At 38.1% G+C, this 15501-nt stretch overlaps 1 protein-coding gene across 1 annotated transcript; it reads right to left on the reverse strand.

Annotated features, from left to right (window-relative positions):
- Positions 1 to 11595: 11595 nt before the first annotated feature.
- LOC105666848 (jerky protein homolog-like) lies at positions 11596 to 13835 on the reverse strand. Its single transcript, XM_012319147.3, has one exon. It carries the CDS (start codon positions 13744 to 13746, stop codon positions 12310 to 12312), a length of 1437 nt encoding a protein of 478 aa, XP_012174537.2. The 5' UTR covers positions 13747 to 13835; the 3' UTR covers positions 11596 to 12309.
- Positions 13836 to 15501: the final 1666 nt, after the last annotated feature.

Here is a 15501-nt window from a genome sequence, read left to right on the forward strand (position 1 = left end):
AGGGTATAATACCGCGATACACGATGCAACTGGATTTTCACCCTTCGAACTAACATTTGGAAGAAAAGCCAACCTCCCGTCTTCCGTATCCAGAACTTCCAATTACACCTACGAAGAAATGTTTGCACTATGGCAAAAACAATTGCAAAAATATAGAATGATAGCGAAGAACACTCTTGAACAAAGTAGAAAGAGGTACATGAGAGATCAGACAAGAAAAATCATTAGAACTCAAACCTTATTTAAGGAAGGAGATCGTATACTCCTTCACAACGATCATAAGTCGGATAAATTGGACGAATGGTTAGGACCCTACGTTATTAAATCAGTCAAGACACCGTATTATGAGATTCTCATTAGAGATCGAGTTAAGAAAATCCACGGTAACAGAATAAAACCTTATTTTTCAGGACGATCACCCTTGCCGTCGGCTTTACCACCCTTAACAGATTAAAAATAACCCCTATTGACAATAATGGAATATTTCATGAGAAAATATCCAAAGCATATCTTTATAGCGAACACATAAATGTTATTATAGGACTAGATATTAGTGCTGTATTGGAACAAGTAAGATATATTGAAAAGGGAGTAGCCGAAGTTAGGAATCATTGCGAGACACGAAAAGACTGTAACATATTACCAGAAATACGCTCTTTACAAGCAAAACTAAATAACGTCAGAACACTTAGCATCGAATTACGATCCTTAGCTCACATTCATCTCAGAAGTAGACGAGGACTAGTAGACGCTATCGGATCTATTAGTAAAACTCTTTTTGGAACCCTAGCCGCGAACGGTCTAGATATAATCAACAAAAATATAGACAAACTCTTTGAAGAAGGTAACAGCCTAAAAACCATAGTAGCCAACCAGACAGCTTTGATTAAACGAATTTTAAATAACGACGTTATCCAGCGACTGAAACAAGTAGACACAGGTGTAACAAACGAACTTAAAACGCTTAACAAAAACGAGATCACCTTAATAAAAGTCATAGCTCTAGAAAGCTCACTCTCTGACTTACATTTCCAAATCGACGAAATATTCAATTTAATCATCTTAGGAAAACAAGGAATAATAAGCCCACAGATTATTGATCCCGGAACTTTTATTAACAATTACGCCCAAGTACTAGGTAGCAAAACAGTAGGAAACGCTTTTATACCAAAGGAAGAGAATTTCCAAAATATTTTAGATATCTCAGAACTCACATTGTTTACTCGACAAAACAAAGTTTTCTTTGTAATTTCTGTACCAACAGTTATGGACATGGAATGGGATATAGAGCAAATATATCCCATACCATCTCTCACGAACAAAGTGTTTTTAGCACCTTTAGTAGTTCATCCGATATTTTTAATGTCAGGACTAAATTACACCAATGTCGATCAAAACTACTTGGATAAGCAATGCCGTTCTATATCCGACTTTTACATTTGCAAACAAACTCAGCCGATTCACGACCGTCGAATGAAGCACGATTGTAACTCTGAAATCTTAAGCGCAGAAAACACTGTCAAATTCTGTAAGGTAGTAGTTTATAACATTGAAGATATAACTTTTATCCCATTAAACGCTGAGAATCATTTTATAGCTATACCAGAAAAACCAATAGATCTGAGCATTTTCGAAGATAAGACACATCGAATTGTTAGACTAGAAAAACCATCTTTGTTACAAACTAATAAAACCGTAGAAATATTGTACAAGAATAACCATATGAGAATCAGTGATAGTAGCAAGGAAATTTCTTACGAGATTAAAATCAAAACAGTCAATGTAACTAATGATTCAGACTGGATTATTTTACTAAATAAACTAGAGAAAACTCCAAAACTTATTAACGATAATTACGGATACAAAAACACTCTGGATGGAATCGAAGATCAAACAAATCAACTAACTTTTGCTCATAGAATCGATCAAGTTGAATCACGGAGAATATCTATATTACAAATTATAGGATATTTATCCATTGCTCTCATATGCTTATACTTTCTCAACAAAATAGGAATGCCGAAATTGTGTTTTCATTTATTCTGTTGTAAAATCAAGCGAAACACGACAAATAACAATCCACCAGCCAGCGCTCCGATGCCAATCAACCCGGCACCTATCAACATATTCACCCCGATTCTACCTGTGCCCAGTACCAGCAACGATTCACAAGTAACCTTCGACCTGGAAACACCCAAGGCAAAATTTCACCCATCTATCTTAAAGAGGAAAAGGAACTTCGAGGACTAAGTTCATTCTAAGGAGGGGGGAGTGTAACCCCAAACTCTTTTGCCCTGACGTCACCTTAGACGACCACTTCTAAACATTCTCCAGACAGCCGATACTTGAACATTACACATGGCGACCTTGGCGACAATGTATATTGCCGGAGTACCTGAGGGTTCATCTATGTCCTAACGGTCCTTCCACCGAATGTTCTAGAAGCGTAGCAACAGTCACGTACGCCTACAGGGTAGTGGGGATAATGAAGGATGAAAAACAAAAGAAGAAACAGATGTCACCGAAAGTAAGAAAATATTGTAAGAGCCTCAGTCTCGAACGGGCACGGCTAGAGTTCAGAAGTGTATAAACGAAGAAAAAATAAAGTTTTCTTCTTTTCTTTAAATTTCTTTCTTATTTTACGTGACACTAGCAGTGTTACTTTATGACTGAAAACCCCGAAGCCAACGTCGCCTGTCTACTGTTTATGGTCTGCCTCCCTGCTATTCTTTTGTCTATATGCTGTCGATGGCTTTGTCACGTAAAATGAGAAAGAAATTTAAAGGAGAGAAGAATGCTTTATTTTTTTCCTCGTTTATACACTTCTGAACTATAGCCGTGCCCGTTCGAGACTGAGGCTCTTACAATATTTTTTTACTTTCGGTGACATCTGTTTCTTCTTTTGTTTTTCATCCTTCATCATCCCCACCACCCTGCAGGCGCACGCGACCGCTGCCACGCTTCCAGAACATTCGGTGGAAGGACCGTTAGGACACAGATGAACCCTCAGGCACTCCGGCAATATACATTGTCGCCAAGGTCACCATGTGTAATGTTCAAGTATCGGCTGTCTGGAGAATGTTTAGAAGTGGTCGCCTAAGGTGACGTCAGGGCAAAAGAGTTTGGGGTTACAGCTTCAGCGCTTGAGAAAGCTAAAAAGACCAGATGTGGAGTTTTCCTAGAAGTGGTGACCACTTCAACAAATTAGTAGAACAACAATTTTCTCTGTACTGAGTGTCATATATTTCAAACCAAATGTTACAAACAAACAATTAAACGCTGCATAAATTCATATGCGTTTCGTATCTTTCTTATCGTTAAATTATATTATTCTTCTTAGTATATTTCTCGATATGTATATCTGTATGTATGTATACGAATATGTATGTATACGATATGTATACGAATAATTTCTCCGAGTTAGCTACATTTTGCCGTTGAGTCATATTATTTCTTAATATATTTTTTAATGTACACGTATTTAGACGTATTTAGACGAATATAAGTAATTGCTCCGAGTTATTTTCGTTTTGTGCTTCAAACCATCTAAACCCAACCTAACTCGTAACATATAATATATCTTGAAACATGCCCTCACCAATTTCGTTTTTTCCTCCACTCAGAGCTTTGTTTAAAAATTCATTAAAAATATCATTGGTATCTACGTGTACGTCAGTATTATATTTCTCATCAATTTCAAACCAGTTTAGCACAACGACACTGCCACACCCTCCACATCCGGATAATGTATTCAGTATTTCAAGTGCTTCATCCATGTCGTTATTTATTATTTCGAAGTCTTCTGCACTCTCCGCTTTCATGTTTCAAAATCAGTTTTCTGGTGAGTGCAGAAGCGTGTAGACGTGTGTCCAGTGCCCTGTGAAGTTCACAAAACAACACGTGACGCCCATCTGTCGAAAGCGAATTCAACAAACCTAGCCAAGTGTTCACCCATAACAGGTTCGCGATACTGGAGGCTGGAGTCGCAATGGATAGAGGTTTTTGTTTTATTCATTTATTAAAATTCACAATTTGTCCAATTTGGACATTTGGTGGAATTTTTTAACGGTTAAATTAGCATGTTGGTGGCTACCCCCAGCGGGGTACCATCCTCGTGTTTCTTAGGTTATGTCCTTTATAAGGTCTGCTGGGTGCTTCCTTTTTAGTCTTCTGTCCATATTTATGATTTTGTATGTTTCCGCAGCTAGCCGGTTTGTATTCCTTGTCGGCTGTGGTAGTAGTGGTTTGTGGATCCTCCTCCATATGACTTTTGAGGTTGCTGTTGTTGATAATGTGTGGTGTGAATGTGTTGCAGAGGTGGTTGGAGAATTCTTCAGCTTGTTCTTCGTTGCTTCTTGCCCATCTGTTATCTGCTTTTCTGATTGCCGGGACGGGTATTATTGGCTTCCTTATTTTTTTCGTGGCTTTCCATAGTGAATAGTTGGTGTTCTCGTATGTGGAGAGTGTCCCTATGAACTTTGCGAATTCGTTATCGTTGTGCTCCTTTATTTTGTTTTTTATTTCCTTTGCAAGTTTGTTTAAGTGTTTTTTGTTTTCTCGGGTTCTGTATTTTTGCCATTTTGCTTTTGCTTTTCTTTTTTCTTTGATTTTGTCGAGTATTTCTTGCGGGATTGTTATTGTTTGTCTGCTGGTTGGTTCGGGAGTAGTGGTTGTCCTTGCTGCTTCCTGAATAGTTGCTGTCAATGTTGCTACTGCCTGTTCTATGTGTTCAGGAGTTTTTAACGGGATGTTGCAGTTTATTTTGCTTTCTATTATTTCTTTGAAAGTTTGCCAATTGGTGGTTTTATTGCATAGTGTTTCTGGTTTGCTATAGTGAATTGGTTTGTTTCTGTATTCAATTATTATGGGTGTATGATCGGAGCTGAGCTCGAGGTTGGGTGTTATTTTTAGTTTATTTGTGTTCAGTCCCCTTGTAACTGCAAAGTCCAGAAGATCTGGTTTTTTGTTCAGGTCAGTCGGCCAATGTGTCGGTGTTGCTGTGGATAATATATTGAGGTTATTATTTCTAATGTATTTTTCCAGTGTTCTACCTCGAGGTGTAATGTTTCTTGATCCCCAAAGCGTGTGCTTTGAGTTGTAGTCTCCCGCTGCGATGTATTTGTCCCCTAGGTCCTGGAAGTATTCTTCCCACATTTGTGTTGTTATTTTGTGTCGCGGAGGCACATATACTGCTGACAACTGGAAATGGTTGCTGCTAGTTTGAACTGTAACAGTGGTTGCTTGTAAATATTCTTTGTTAACTTGGCTGTGTAGATAATGTTTGATATCGTTTCTGACTATCACTGCTGTCCCTCCGTGAGCTTCTCCTGAGGGGTGTTTGGTATCATATATGGTGTAGCATGGTATTTTCAAGTAGCTTTTTGTAGTGAAGTGTGTTTCTGAGACAAGTAGTATGTCTATATTGTTATTGTATATGAATGTTTTAATTTCGAGGGCCCGTTGTTGAAGGCCGTTTGAGTTCCAGGCTGCTATTTTTAGAGTGTCCGTTTTTATTTTTTGCTTAGCACGTTTGTAATTAGTTGTAGCATGACTGTGATTTGTTGAGCTTGCTGTTTTAGTACTGCGTTTTGTTCGCTTATCATTCTGGTTAGCATTTCGGTGTTCTTTATGGATTGTTTGAGCAGTTCTTTGATTTCTGCAGTGTCATTGTTACTATTGCTGTGGTATTGGTTGTGTGTATGTGTTGGTTGGCTGGTTACTTGAGCATAGCTTAGACCACCAATGGTGTTGGTGCTGATAGGTTTGGTGTTTATTGCTTGCTCTGTACTTGGAATTATTTCAGGATTTGTGCTGTCCTGTTGGGCTTGTGTATTAGTGATTGTTCTGCTTCGTAGGGGCGGGAACGGTTTACGTTGTAATTGTTTTCTTACTTCACATCCCTTATAGCTGGCTGGGTGGTTTCCGTTACAGTTGTAGCATTTAACCTCCTCAATTTTTCCCGTGGATGGGCAGTGTGTCGTGAGATGATTTTTTGCGCATTTAACGCATGCCGGGGTTCTATTACAATAGTTTTTGGTGTGTCCGTATTGTTGGCACCTTATGCATTGTGGGATTTCTTTTTTATATCTGGGTGGTTCAACTTTTACTATTGTGTTTAGTAATTTTTCTATATCGTATATTTCTTTATTGTTGTTTTTAAGTTCTAGTTCAACCAGGAATAGCGGTAATGGTTGTTTGGTATCGTATTTGTTTATGTTATTTATTGACCTTACCTGGTGTCCGATTTTTGCCAGTTTTTCACTTATTTTTCCAGTATTTGTTTTTGGGTGTAGTCCCCTGATTACTGCTTTGTAGCTTTTGTCGGTTTTGAGCTGAAAAATGTGATATGCTGCATTTTTTTCTTTTAGTGATCTTGTAATTTTTCTGAATGTTTCTGGGGTGTTGGTTTGCACCTTCACTTGGTCTATTTTTATTTGTTTGATGATATAGTTGTCTTTCCCTGCGATGTTATTTAGTAGTTCGATGAGGGGGTCAATTATTTTTGCGTCTACATATATCGGTGGTGGTTTGGGAGTACGGTTTGTCGGACTTTCCGTTGGGTCCGTTGCTGCCTCTTCTGGCAGTGCGCTGAATGGATTGTGTAGCTTGATATCTTGTAGCCATTGTTTTTTTTCATATGTATCATTTTTCCTCGCGCTTGCGAGCGGGGTTACCTTCCGTTTTTTGCTGGAGGTTGCCACCGTCCAGCTTTCTTCCTGGTGTATTGACATGTTTTGCTCCCCGTCGGATTGTGTTGTTTCCATAACATCATCATTTTTCTCTACATATGTAGAGTCTGTAGCTTTATTTATGAAAAATGTTTCACCGGAGCTAATTATTTTTATTGGTGGAATCTGCATGATTCCACGTTTTGTCTATTTTTGGCGTTAACTTTGTCCCTTTCTCTTCTCTCTTACCGCACTTTCACTGGAGCACTGTTTCACACGTCCGTTTAGGTCGCCTGCCCAGGCGGAACTCTGATGGATAGAGGTAAATACACAACCTACACAACCCCCCCCCCCCCGCGAATCTTCATCGATGGTGTCATTGACATTCAATCAATGACAAAGACAATCCAAAAAGAAATCGGCAAGGACGAATATAAATTGAAAATCAGCAACAACAGCGTAAAAGTCCTGCCGGCCAACCCTGACGCATACAGGAAATTAACGAAGTTGTTAAAAAACCTGAATGCCAACTTCCACACATACCAACTCAAGCAAGAAAGACCATTTCGAGTGGTGCTACGCCAATATCCACCACTCAGTCGACCTAGATGAACTAAAGTTCGAACTTCAGAAAGTTGGCCATGAGGTAACCAACATCAGCAACATTAGACATAGAATCTCAAAAAATCCACTATCACTATTTTTCGTAGATTTAAAACAAAAAGGAAGTAACAAAGAAATCTACGACGTCAACCGGCTGATGAACTCCATAGTTAAGTTCGAACCACCTCTTGTAAAGAAAGAGATAGTACAATGCAAAAGATGCCAAAGGTACGGCCGTACGCAGAAATACTGCAATCATAACTTCCGGTGCGTAAAATGTGCAGGTAGTCAACCCACTAACCAATGCACTAAATCCCCAGAAACCCCCGCGAAGTGCATCCACTGTCAAGGAGAGCATCCTGCGAACTAAAAGGATGCTCAGCCTATAAAACACTACACAATATTAAGTATCCAAAACTGAGACCCAAGGAGATAACCATACAAGAACCTAGACCATAAAAACTCACCTCACCATCAGTATCCTATGCGCAGGCAACACCAGGAAACGTAAACAACTCGAAAACCCACAGTGTACAAACGGAAAATAAAATTCCCACACCACAAAACACAGACAACTTCACCAGACTCGAAAAACTTATCGAGAAGCAATCTGAGCAAATTAACAACTTGCTATCATTACTCACACTCTTCATGGACAAATTCATACGCACAGAAGCAAAATAAAACCAATGCGAATAGCTCTGTGGAACGCCAACGGCCTAGCTCAGCACAAATTTGAACTAGAACTATTCTTAAAACAACAGCAAATCGATGTGATGCTCATATCCGAAACCCACTTCACCAACAAAAACTACCTCAAAATACACGGCTACAACTTCTACCACATCCAACACCCCAGCGGAAAGGCCTACGGCGGCACCGGAATCATCATGAAATCCAGCATTAAGCACTACGAGCTTCCATCATTCCAGAAAGACTACCTTCAAGCCACAAGCGTAGCAATGGAAGACCGCCATGGTACAATCACCACCTCAGCAGTATACTGCCCTCCCAGACACTCGATTGCAAAAGAGAACTTCGACAGCCTATTTGACGCCCTAGGCAATAGATTCATAGCTGGAGGAAACTATAACGCAAAACATACCCAATGGGGCAGCAGACTTGTCACAGCAAGAGGCAAAAACCTCCTGCAAAGCATAACCACCAACAATCTCAACTACCTCACCACATATGAACCCACATACTGTCCCACTGACACTAACAAAATCCCCGATTTACTCGACTTCTTCATAACCAAAAATATCTCGCCCAGACATGTCCAAATGAACTCCTCGACTGAACTCTCTTCCGACCACTCCCCCGTAATAGCAACAGTCGGTTCAGCAATAATCGAGAACCCACCTAATGGCCTTATTCACAACCAACTCACCAACTGTCAGCTCTTTAGAGAAATCTTTAACCGCTCAACTTCTGCCCCAATCTCACTAAAAACAAAGGCAGATATAGAAACTGCCACAGAATACTTAAACACGAGCATAATAAACGCCATCCGCTCCTCAACACCTATCAAGACTTCCATCAGTAAACACGAATATCCCCATTACATATTAAACAAAATTACAGAAAAACGAAGGCTAAGAAGAGTATGGCAAACCAATAGAACACCGGACGACAAACTCAAGCTAAACAACGCAACCAGGAAGTTAACCAAAATCATTAAAAAATTCAAAAATGACTGTTTCCAAAAGTACCTCGTCTATTTGTCCCCCTCTGCCGACTCCAACTACACACTATGGGAGGCTTCCAGGAAACTCAGGCGTCTCCCCCCCCCCCAAATAATCCCTCCAATTCGCTGTCCGCAAGGCGGATGGGCACGAAGCCCTATAGAAAAAGCCAACCTCTTCGCCAACTACCTATCCAACATTATCAAACCACATTCCTCCAATACCGCTCAGGAAATAACAGAATACCTGCATTTTCCCTTCCAAATGTCTCTCCCCATTAAACCTTTCACTTCTCTAGAGGTTACTGAATTAATTCATCGTCTGAACCCCAGGAAAGCACCGGGACATGATCAAATAAGTAACAAAGCAATTAAGGAACTTCCTGTAAAAGGGATTGCACTCATTTCTTCAATCTTCAACGTAATTCTTCACCTTGAATACTATCCCAAAATCTGTAGAATGTCAGAAATTACACTCATCCCTAAACCCGGAAAGCCATTACACGAAACTAGCTCCTATCGCCCAATTAGTCTTTTACCCACTTTGTCAAAACTATCCGAAAAGTTGCTAACGAATCGACTCCTTCCACTCCTAGAGGATCTGAAAACCCTGCAGATCATCAATTCGACTTTCGGAAGCAGCATTTCGGAATAGAGCAAATCCACCGAATAACACACAATATCAGCTAAACCCTCGAAAAGAAAAAATACTGCTCAGCGGTATTCCTTGATATTCAACAGGCATTGGACAAAGTATGGCATGAAGGGCCTCTTTACAAACTTAAAAAAGTCCTACCACACACTTACTACTCTATCCTAAAGTCCTACCTAACCAATAGGCAATTCATGGTTAAATACGCAGACGCCATTACCACAACTTTCCCAATAGAAGCGGGCATACCCCATGGCAGTGTCCTCGGATTCCTTCTGTTCTCCATCTGCACTGCCGATTTACCAATATCAACAGAAATAACTATAGCAACATTTGCTGACGCCACAGCGCCATTAGCGTCCCACGCCAACCCGATAATTGCCTCATCCACTCTCCAACGAAGTTTCGACTCAATGGAAGAGTGGTTCCATAAATGGGGCTTCAAAATTAATGAAAAAAAATCCACACACGTAACCTTCACGCTGCGAAAACAAACCTGCCCACAGGTCTCCATTAATAATATAACAGTTCCCAACAAGGACACAGTCAGATACATGGGCATGACTCTGGACAGGAGATTAACCTGGAAACAACATATCCTAATCTTAATCTAAACATCTCAGGGACAAACTCAAAAAATTTTATTGGCTCATTGGCCGTCGCTCCAACCTAAGCATGCAGAACAAAATTACGCTCTATAAGATCGTAATAAAACCAGTCTGGACCTACGGAATCCAACTATGGGGAACAGCAAGTAATTCCAACATTGAAATACTCCAACGCTTTCAATCGAAAACGCTAAGATCCCTATTAAATGCACCCTGGTTTGTTACAAACGAAACAATCCACCGCGACCTCATGATACCTACAGCCAAAGATGAAATACATAAGTCCAGAAGCAGATATAACACAAGAGTCAACAACCACCACAACCCATTAGTCACCCAACTACTGGATCCGACGGACCAGATCCGCAGACTAAAAAGAAAATACCCTCTAGATTAAATCCTTTGTTTCTACTAGAACCAACAATATAAAACTACTATAAGCCATGTCATTGTATCACGCCAAATGAAGTTACTGAAAATTCTCAACGAGAATTGATTGTAAATATTCTAAGAAATACATAAAAAAAAAACGCATGCCGGGGTTCTATTGCAATAGTTTTTTGTGTGGCCGTATCGCTGGCACCTTATGCATTGTGGGATATCTTTTTTATTTCTAGTTGGCTCCACTTTTACTATTGTGTTTAGTAATTTTTCTATATCGTATATGTCTTTGTTGTTGTTTCTAGGTTCTAGTTCGACTAGGAATAGCGGTAATGGTTGTTTGGTGTCATACTTGTTTATGTTGTTAATTGACCTTGCCCGGTGTCCGATTTTTGCAAGTTCTTCGTTTATTTTGTCGGTATTTGTTTTTAGGTGTAATCCCCTGATTACTGCTTTGTAGCTTTTGTTGGTTTTGAGCTGGTAGGTGTGATACGCTAGAAGAAAATTGTGTTTAGAAACATACATGGAAGATCTAGAACGATGTCGTATGGTGTATGCAGAATACAAATAGATGTAGACGTTGAGATCAGTGGAAGTTTATATGAATTTTTAAAAATAAGGTTATATTTTTCCGTGCATTGGTCGATGTAGTTCATTATTCCTTACAAAAAGATATTAGTCCACTTTCTTTTAAGAAGATGTAAATATTTTAGTGATGTATGTTAAATCGAGTACCTATATGAACATTTACGTTTAATGATGTAGCTCAACGCTACTGCTTATTTAATAGCGTATATTTAGTAATTCCTAAATCTTCGAAGTAATAATTATTAGTTTGTTTTGACTTTTACTTTCTTTAACGTAGTTCAAAGTCATATACATCGGCGAGGTCACCGATCTCAATAATTATATTTAGTTAATTACAATTACAGTTTCTTTTTCATTTAATAGGACAACTTCTAAAGAACGTGAGAGAGAAGAGAGAAAAAAAGAAGCCTATTTGTGTATATGTATTTATTTTTATACTATATAACTATACGAATATAAATTTAATTTCAATTCAAGTTTCGCACATATTATTCGCGTATCAACCGGCTTTGGTAGGTACTCGCACTGATAAATATCCGCTAAAATACAGAATGGGATACATAAATCGGGACACCTAAATAACAATGTTATTAATACTATGAAAAGAACTACGTAGGGAAAGGTTATGCTATTTCGTAGATAATGTTTTTCCTAGAAGACCTTTTTTAAATATGATTTTAAGGTCATCATCATTTATTTGTGCGACAATATATTTGTTTAATACATTCGCCGATCCATCTCTATATTCCCAATAAACATTTAATTTAACAGTTACTTTAACTCTAATTTGCCAAATTCAAAGTTTAAAGTTCAAAGAGAACGTAAATACAAGATTACCATTGCACGTCTTTCCTTGTCTTCCATATATAGCAGAATCTTGATTACCGGAACTAATAAGGATAAATGTGTTTGAATTATAGAACAACAGCTTTTTCTGTACTTCAAACCAAATGGTACAAGCAAACAATTGAACGCTACATAAAACCATACGGGTTCCACAACTTCTTATCGTTAAATCATATTATATTTCTTAATATACATTTTAATACACATGTTTTAATAGAAGCAATTCCACCGAGTTACTTTCATTTTGTGTTTCAAACCGTGTTAGCTCTTTCTTGAGAACTACGCGTGAGAAGGTCCGGCTTCGTCGCTAATACCTATGTTCGCTGGACCCAGAGTATTGTTTTTAAATTCTCGAAGAACTTCTTCGGTACATATCTTCTTGATTATATCATGTTTCTCTTCAATATGAAACCAGTCAAACACTTCGATTTCGTGGCACTGTTTGCATCCAGGTAATTTATGCAGCAATTTAATTGCTTTACGTATGTAAGCATCCCATTTTTCTGCCTGTTCCACGGTCCGTACGTTTTCAGGCCACAAAATGCTGTCCCACGAGTTTATCAGTATTGTATCGTCGATACGTGACCAAGCATCATGTACAATGCGGCAGCAATCCCACATGCGTAAGTTTCTATGGTGTTCTATCACATCTCGCTTCGTAATATTCGCAGATAGTGGCGTTATTGCAAACAAAAATTCTTTTCGGTACTCTCGCCTGAAACATGTGATTATTCCACAATTCATGGGTTGTCTGCGTGGTGATACGTTAACTGGAGGAGCCTTAACTGTAACGAATTCATCCATATGATTAAGATCATCGAGATCGTGAAGTGACATATTATTATCTAGTAACAACAAAGATTTCTCCCTGCACCCGTTCTCACTTTGCCGTCTTTTAACTGATTCTAAGAAATGTTCTTTGTACCATTCTTTGAAAATGGTTCTGTTCATGCAAGCATTGGTGCTTGATTTGTAGAGAGTTGAGAAGGCTTTCGTTTTGTAATTGACTAAAATATCAATATCTGGTTCGCTACCGATTAGTACTACCGGCAACTTGTGACATCCGGTAGCATTTGCACAAAAAATTGCAGTAACATATTCTTCGCATATTTTTAGGTTTCCTGTCGATTTCGCATGGTCCAAAATGCAAGTTGATTCTGGTACTGCTTTCCACATTATTGTTGTGTAAACGACATTGTAAACGTTCTTCAATGCGATCCCATCTTCTTGCAGTGTTTTGTTAAAATCAACTGTAAAGGCTTCAAATGAAGCGATTTCAGTTTCGTTTGGCACATCTTTCCTGATATCCACATCAGTAATACTGTAACGTTCTTTAAAGTCTAGCAACCAAGAGGTACCGGCTCGAAAACTAGCAAATCCGCTTAATTCTCTATTAATTTCCAGAGCTTTTGCCTTTATGTCTGCTTCTGTCACTTGTACGTTTCTTTCCTTACATCGTAAGTACCAGTGGAAAACAATTCTATCTATATCCATATCTATACGATCTACTAAACGTTTTGCGACTTGGCTAAAACCCTTGTTGGCTTCGAATTGTTTTTTAATCTGTTTGCTTTCTGCATATATGCGGTACAAGGTGGATCGTGAAATACCGAACCTATCAGATATGGCTTGTCGAGATTCACTACCTCCTCTCAACATAAGGATTTCGTATTTTTCAGCAATTGTCAAATGTGCCCGGCCTTGTTTTGACGCCATTATTGATTGGAACGTTTCGAATGTAAATACCGTACTGAAATGTTGTGACGAAATTTTATTTCGACAATTATTGTCGTCGACAACTTTGACTGGGGGAAAAACATACTATATGGATTATATACGTGTATAGGTATATATGTATATACGTGTATGAAATACACTATAGAGAATTATAGAATATTCTGATGATAGAACGTTCGAATGATGTATGTACGCAATATATAATCAAGGTTGCGCTGTGTATCAAAATAACAAATAATATTCGACCGAGAGGTGACAATAAGCAGGATGTGCGAAAATAAGAATTTAGTACGAGATTATTATGAGAATAAGAACAATTTTAATGCAAACAGTTCATAAATCAATAGTTTTCTGTAACTGAATTTATACTTCCATCCATTCTATAAACGGTAAACTTTTTAAGAAGACTAAAATTTCATGAATTCTACAAATATTTCAAACTTTCGTTTCATGGATTTATTCTTCGAGTAACGAATATTTCACGTAATTTTGAAAAGCAAAAAAATAATAACTTTAACTACGAAGATGTCACGTAAAATAAAAAAGCGGTAGCTCGAACCAAAAGAAAAAAAATTGAGTAACAAAAAAACAAGAGAATTTATTTCTTTCACTCTGAATTTACACTGACGGCGATTTGGTTCTGAGCTCCAGCCGTGACTCTCCAAGACTGAAGCTCTTACAATTTGGCTTTCGGTGGGATCAGTTTCTTCTTTGTTTGTCATCCCTCAATATCCCCACTATCCTGTAGGCGTACGTGACCGTTGCCACGCTTCTAGAACATTTGGTGGAAGGACCGTTAGGATATAGATGACTCATTAGGCACTTCGGCGATATATATTGTTGCCAAGGCCGCCACATCTTTATCTCCATCACCGGTACATCGGATTTGAAGTATGCCGGTCGTGACAAAGATAAAGGACTTAAAAATGAATTGTAATTTTGTCATCGTGCTCTATTGTTAATATCGAGTAATTTGAAAATAGTCTTTTTCTGTAGAAAATTCAACGTAGATCAACGTAAATCAAACGTGCGTAAGTTAAATATATGGGGTCTACATACAGGTACTAGCCAGCATTTTTTCTCGTAAATGATAACTATATGGGGAAAATGAAAGGATACACAATTTTCCTTTAATTTACTGCTAATTTTTTTTTTTAATCACTGTTAATTTTTTTATTTGCAAATCACTACCCCACTTCCTAAGTTCAAATCCGTTCATTTGAAACTTAAACACGTTGTGTAGGAAATTGTTCGCTGCTTTGTAATTATAAGAATGGAACTTATTCACTTGAAAATATACACATTAATCTATATCTTGAACAGTAGACAGTAATAGTCGTATTGAACATGCTCCTTAAACTTCATGAATACGAAATACTAATAAATGTAAAACTGTACGCAACATTTAAACATTTCTTTTGTGTTCAGTATTGTATAGCCTTGAGATCTTGAAAGAAATGATGTATATCCTACATGATTAAAATTATATTAATGTATGAAACAATAATGTATAATACAAAAAAATATGTCACATTCTATTTAAAAAATTAGAATTCATCATTTTCCGGAAAATATTGTAAGCATGAAAAATTAAAATATATGCTATCATGCTGGTTGCAAAATATGGTAAAAATGTTCCCACGTTAATTTTTTTTCGTATACTTAGTATTTACGGTAAAAGCATTGACCTGTAACTGTATGAGCACCCTGCGTAAAACGACTAAGCACTAAGTA

This window comes from Bombus terrestris, unplaced genomic scaffold, assembly GCF_910591885.1.
Source record: "Bombus terrestris unplaced genomic scaffold, iyBomTerr1.2, whole genome shotgun sequence".
NCBI classification, from domain to species: domain Eukaryota; kingdom Metazoa; phylum Arthropoda; class Insecta; order Hymenoptera; family Apidae; genus Bombus; species Bombus terrestris.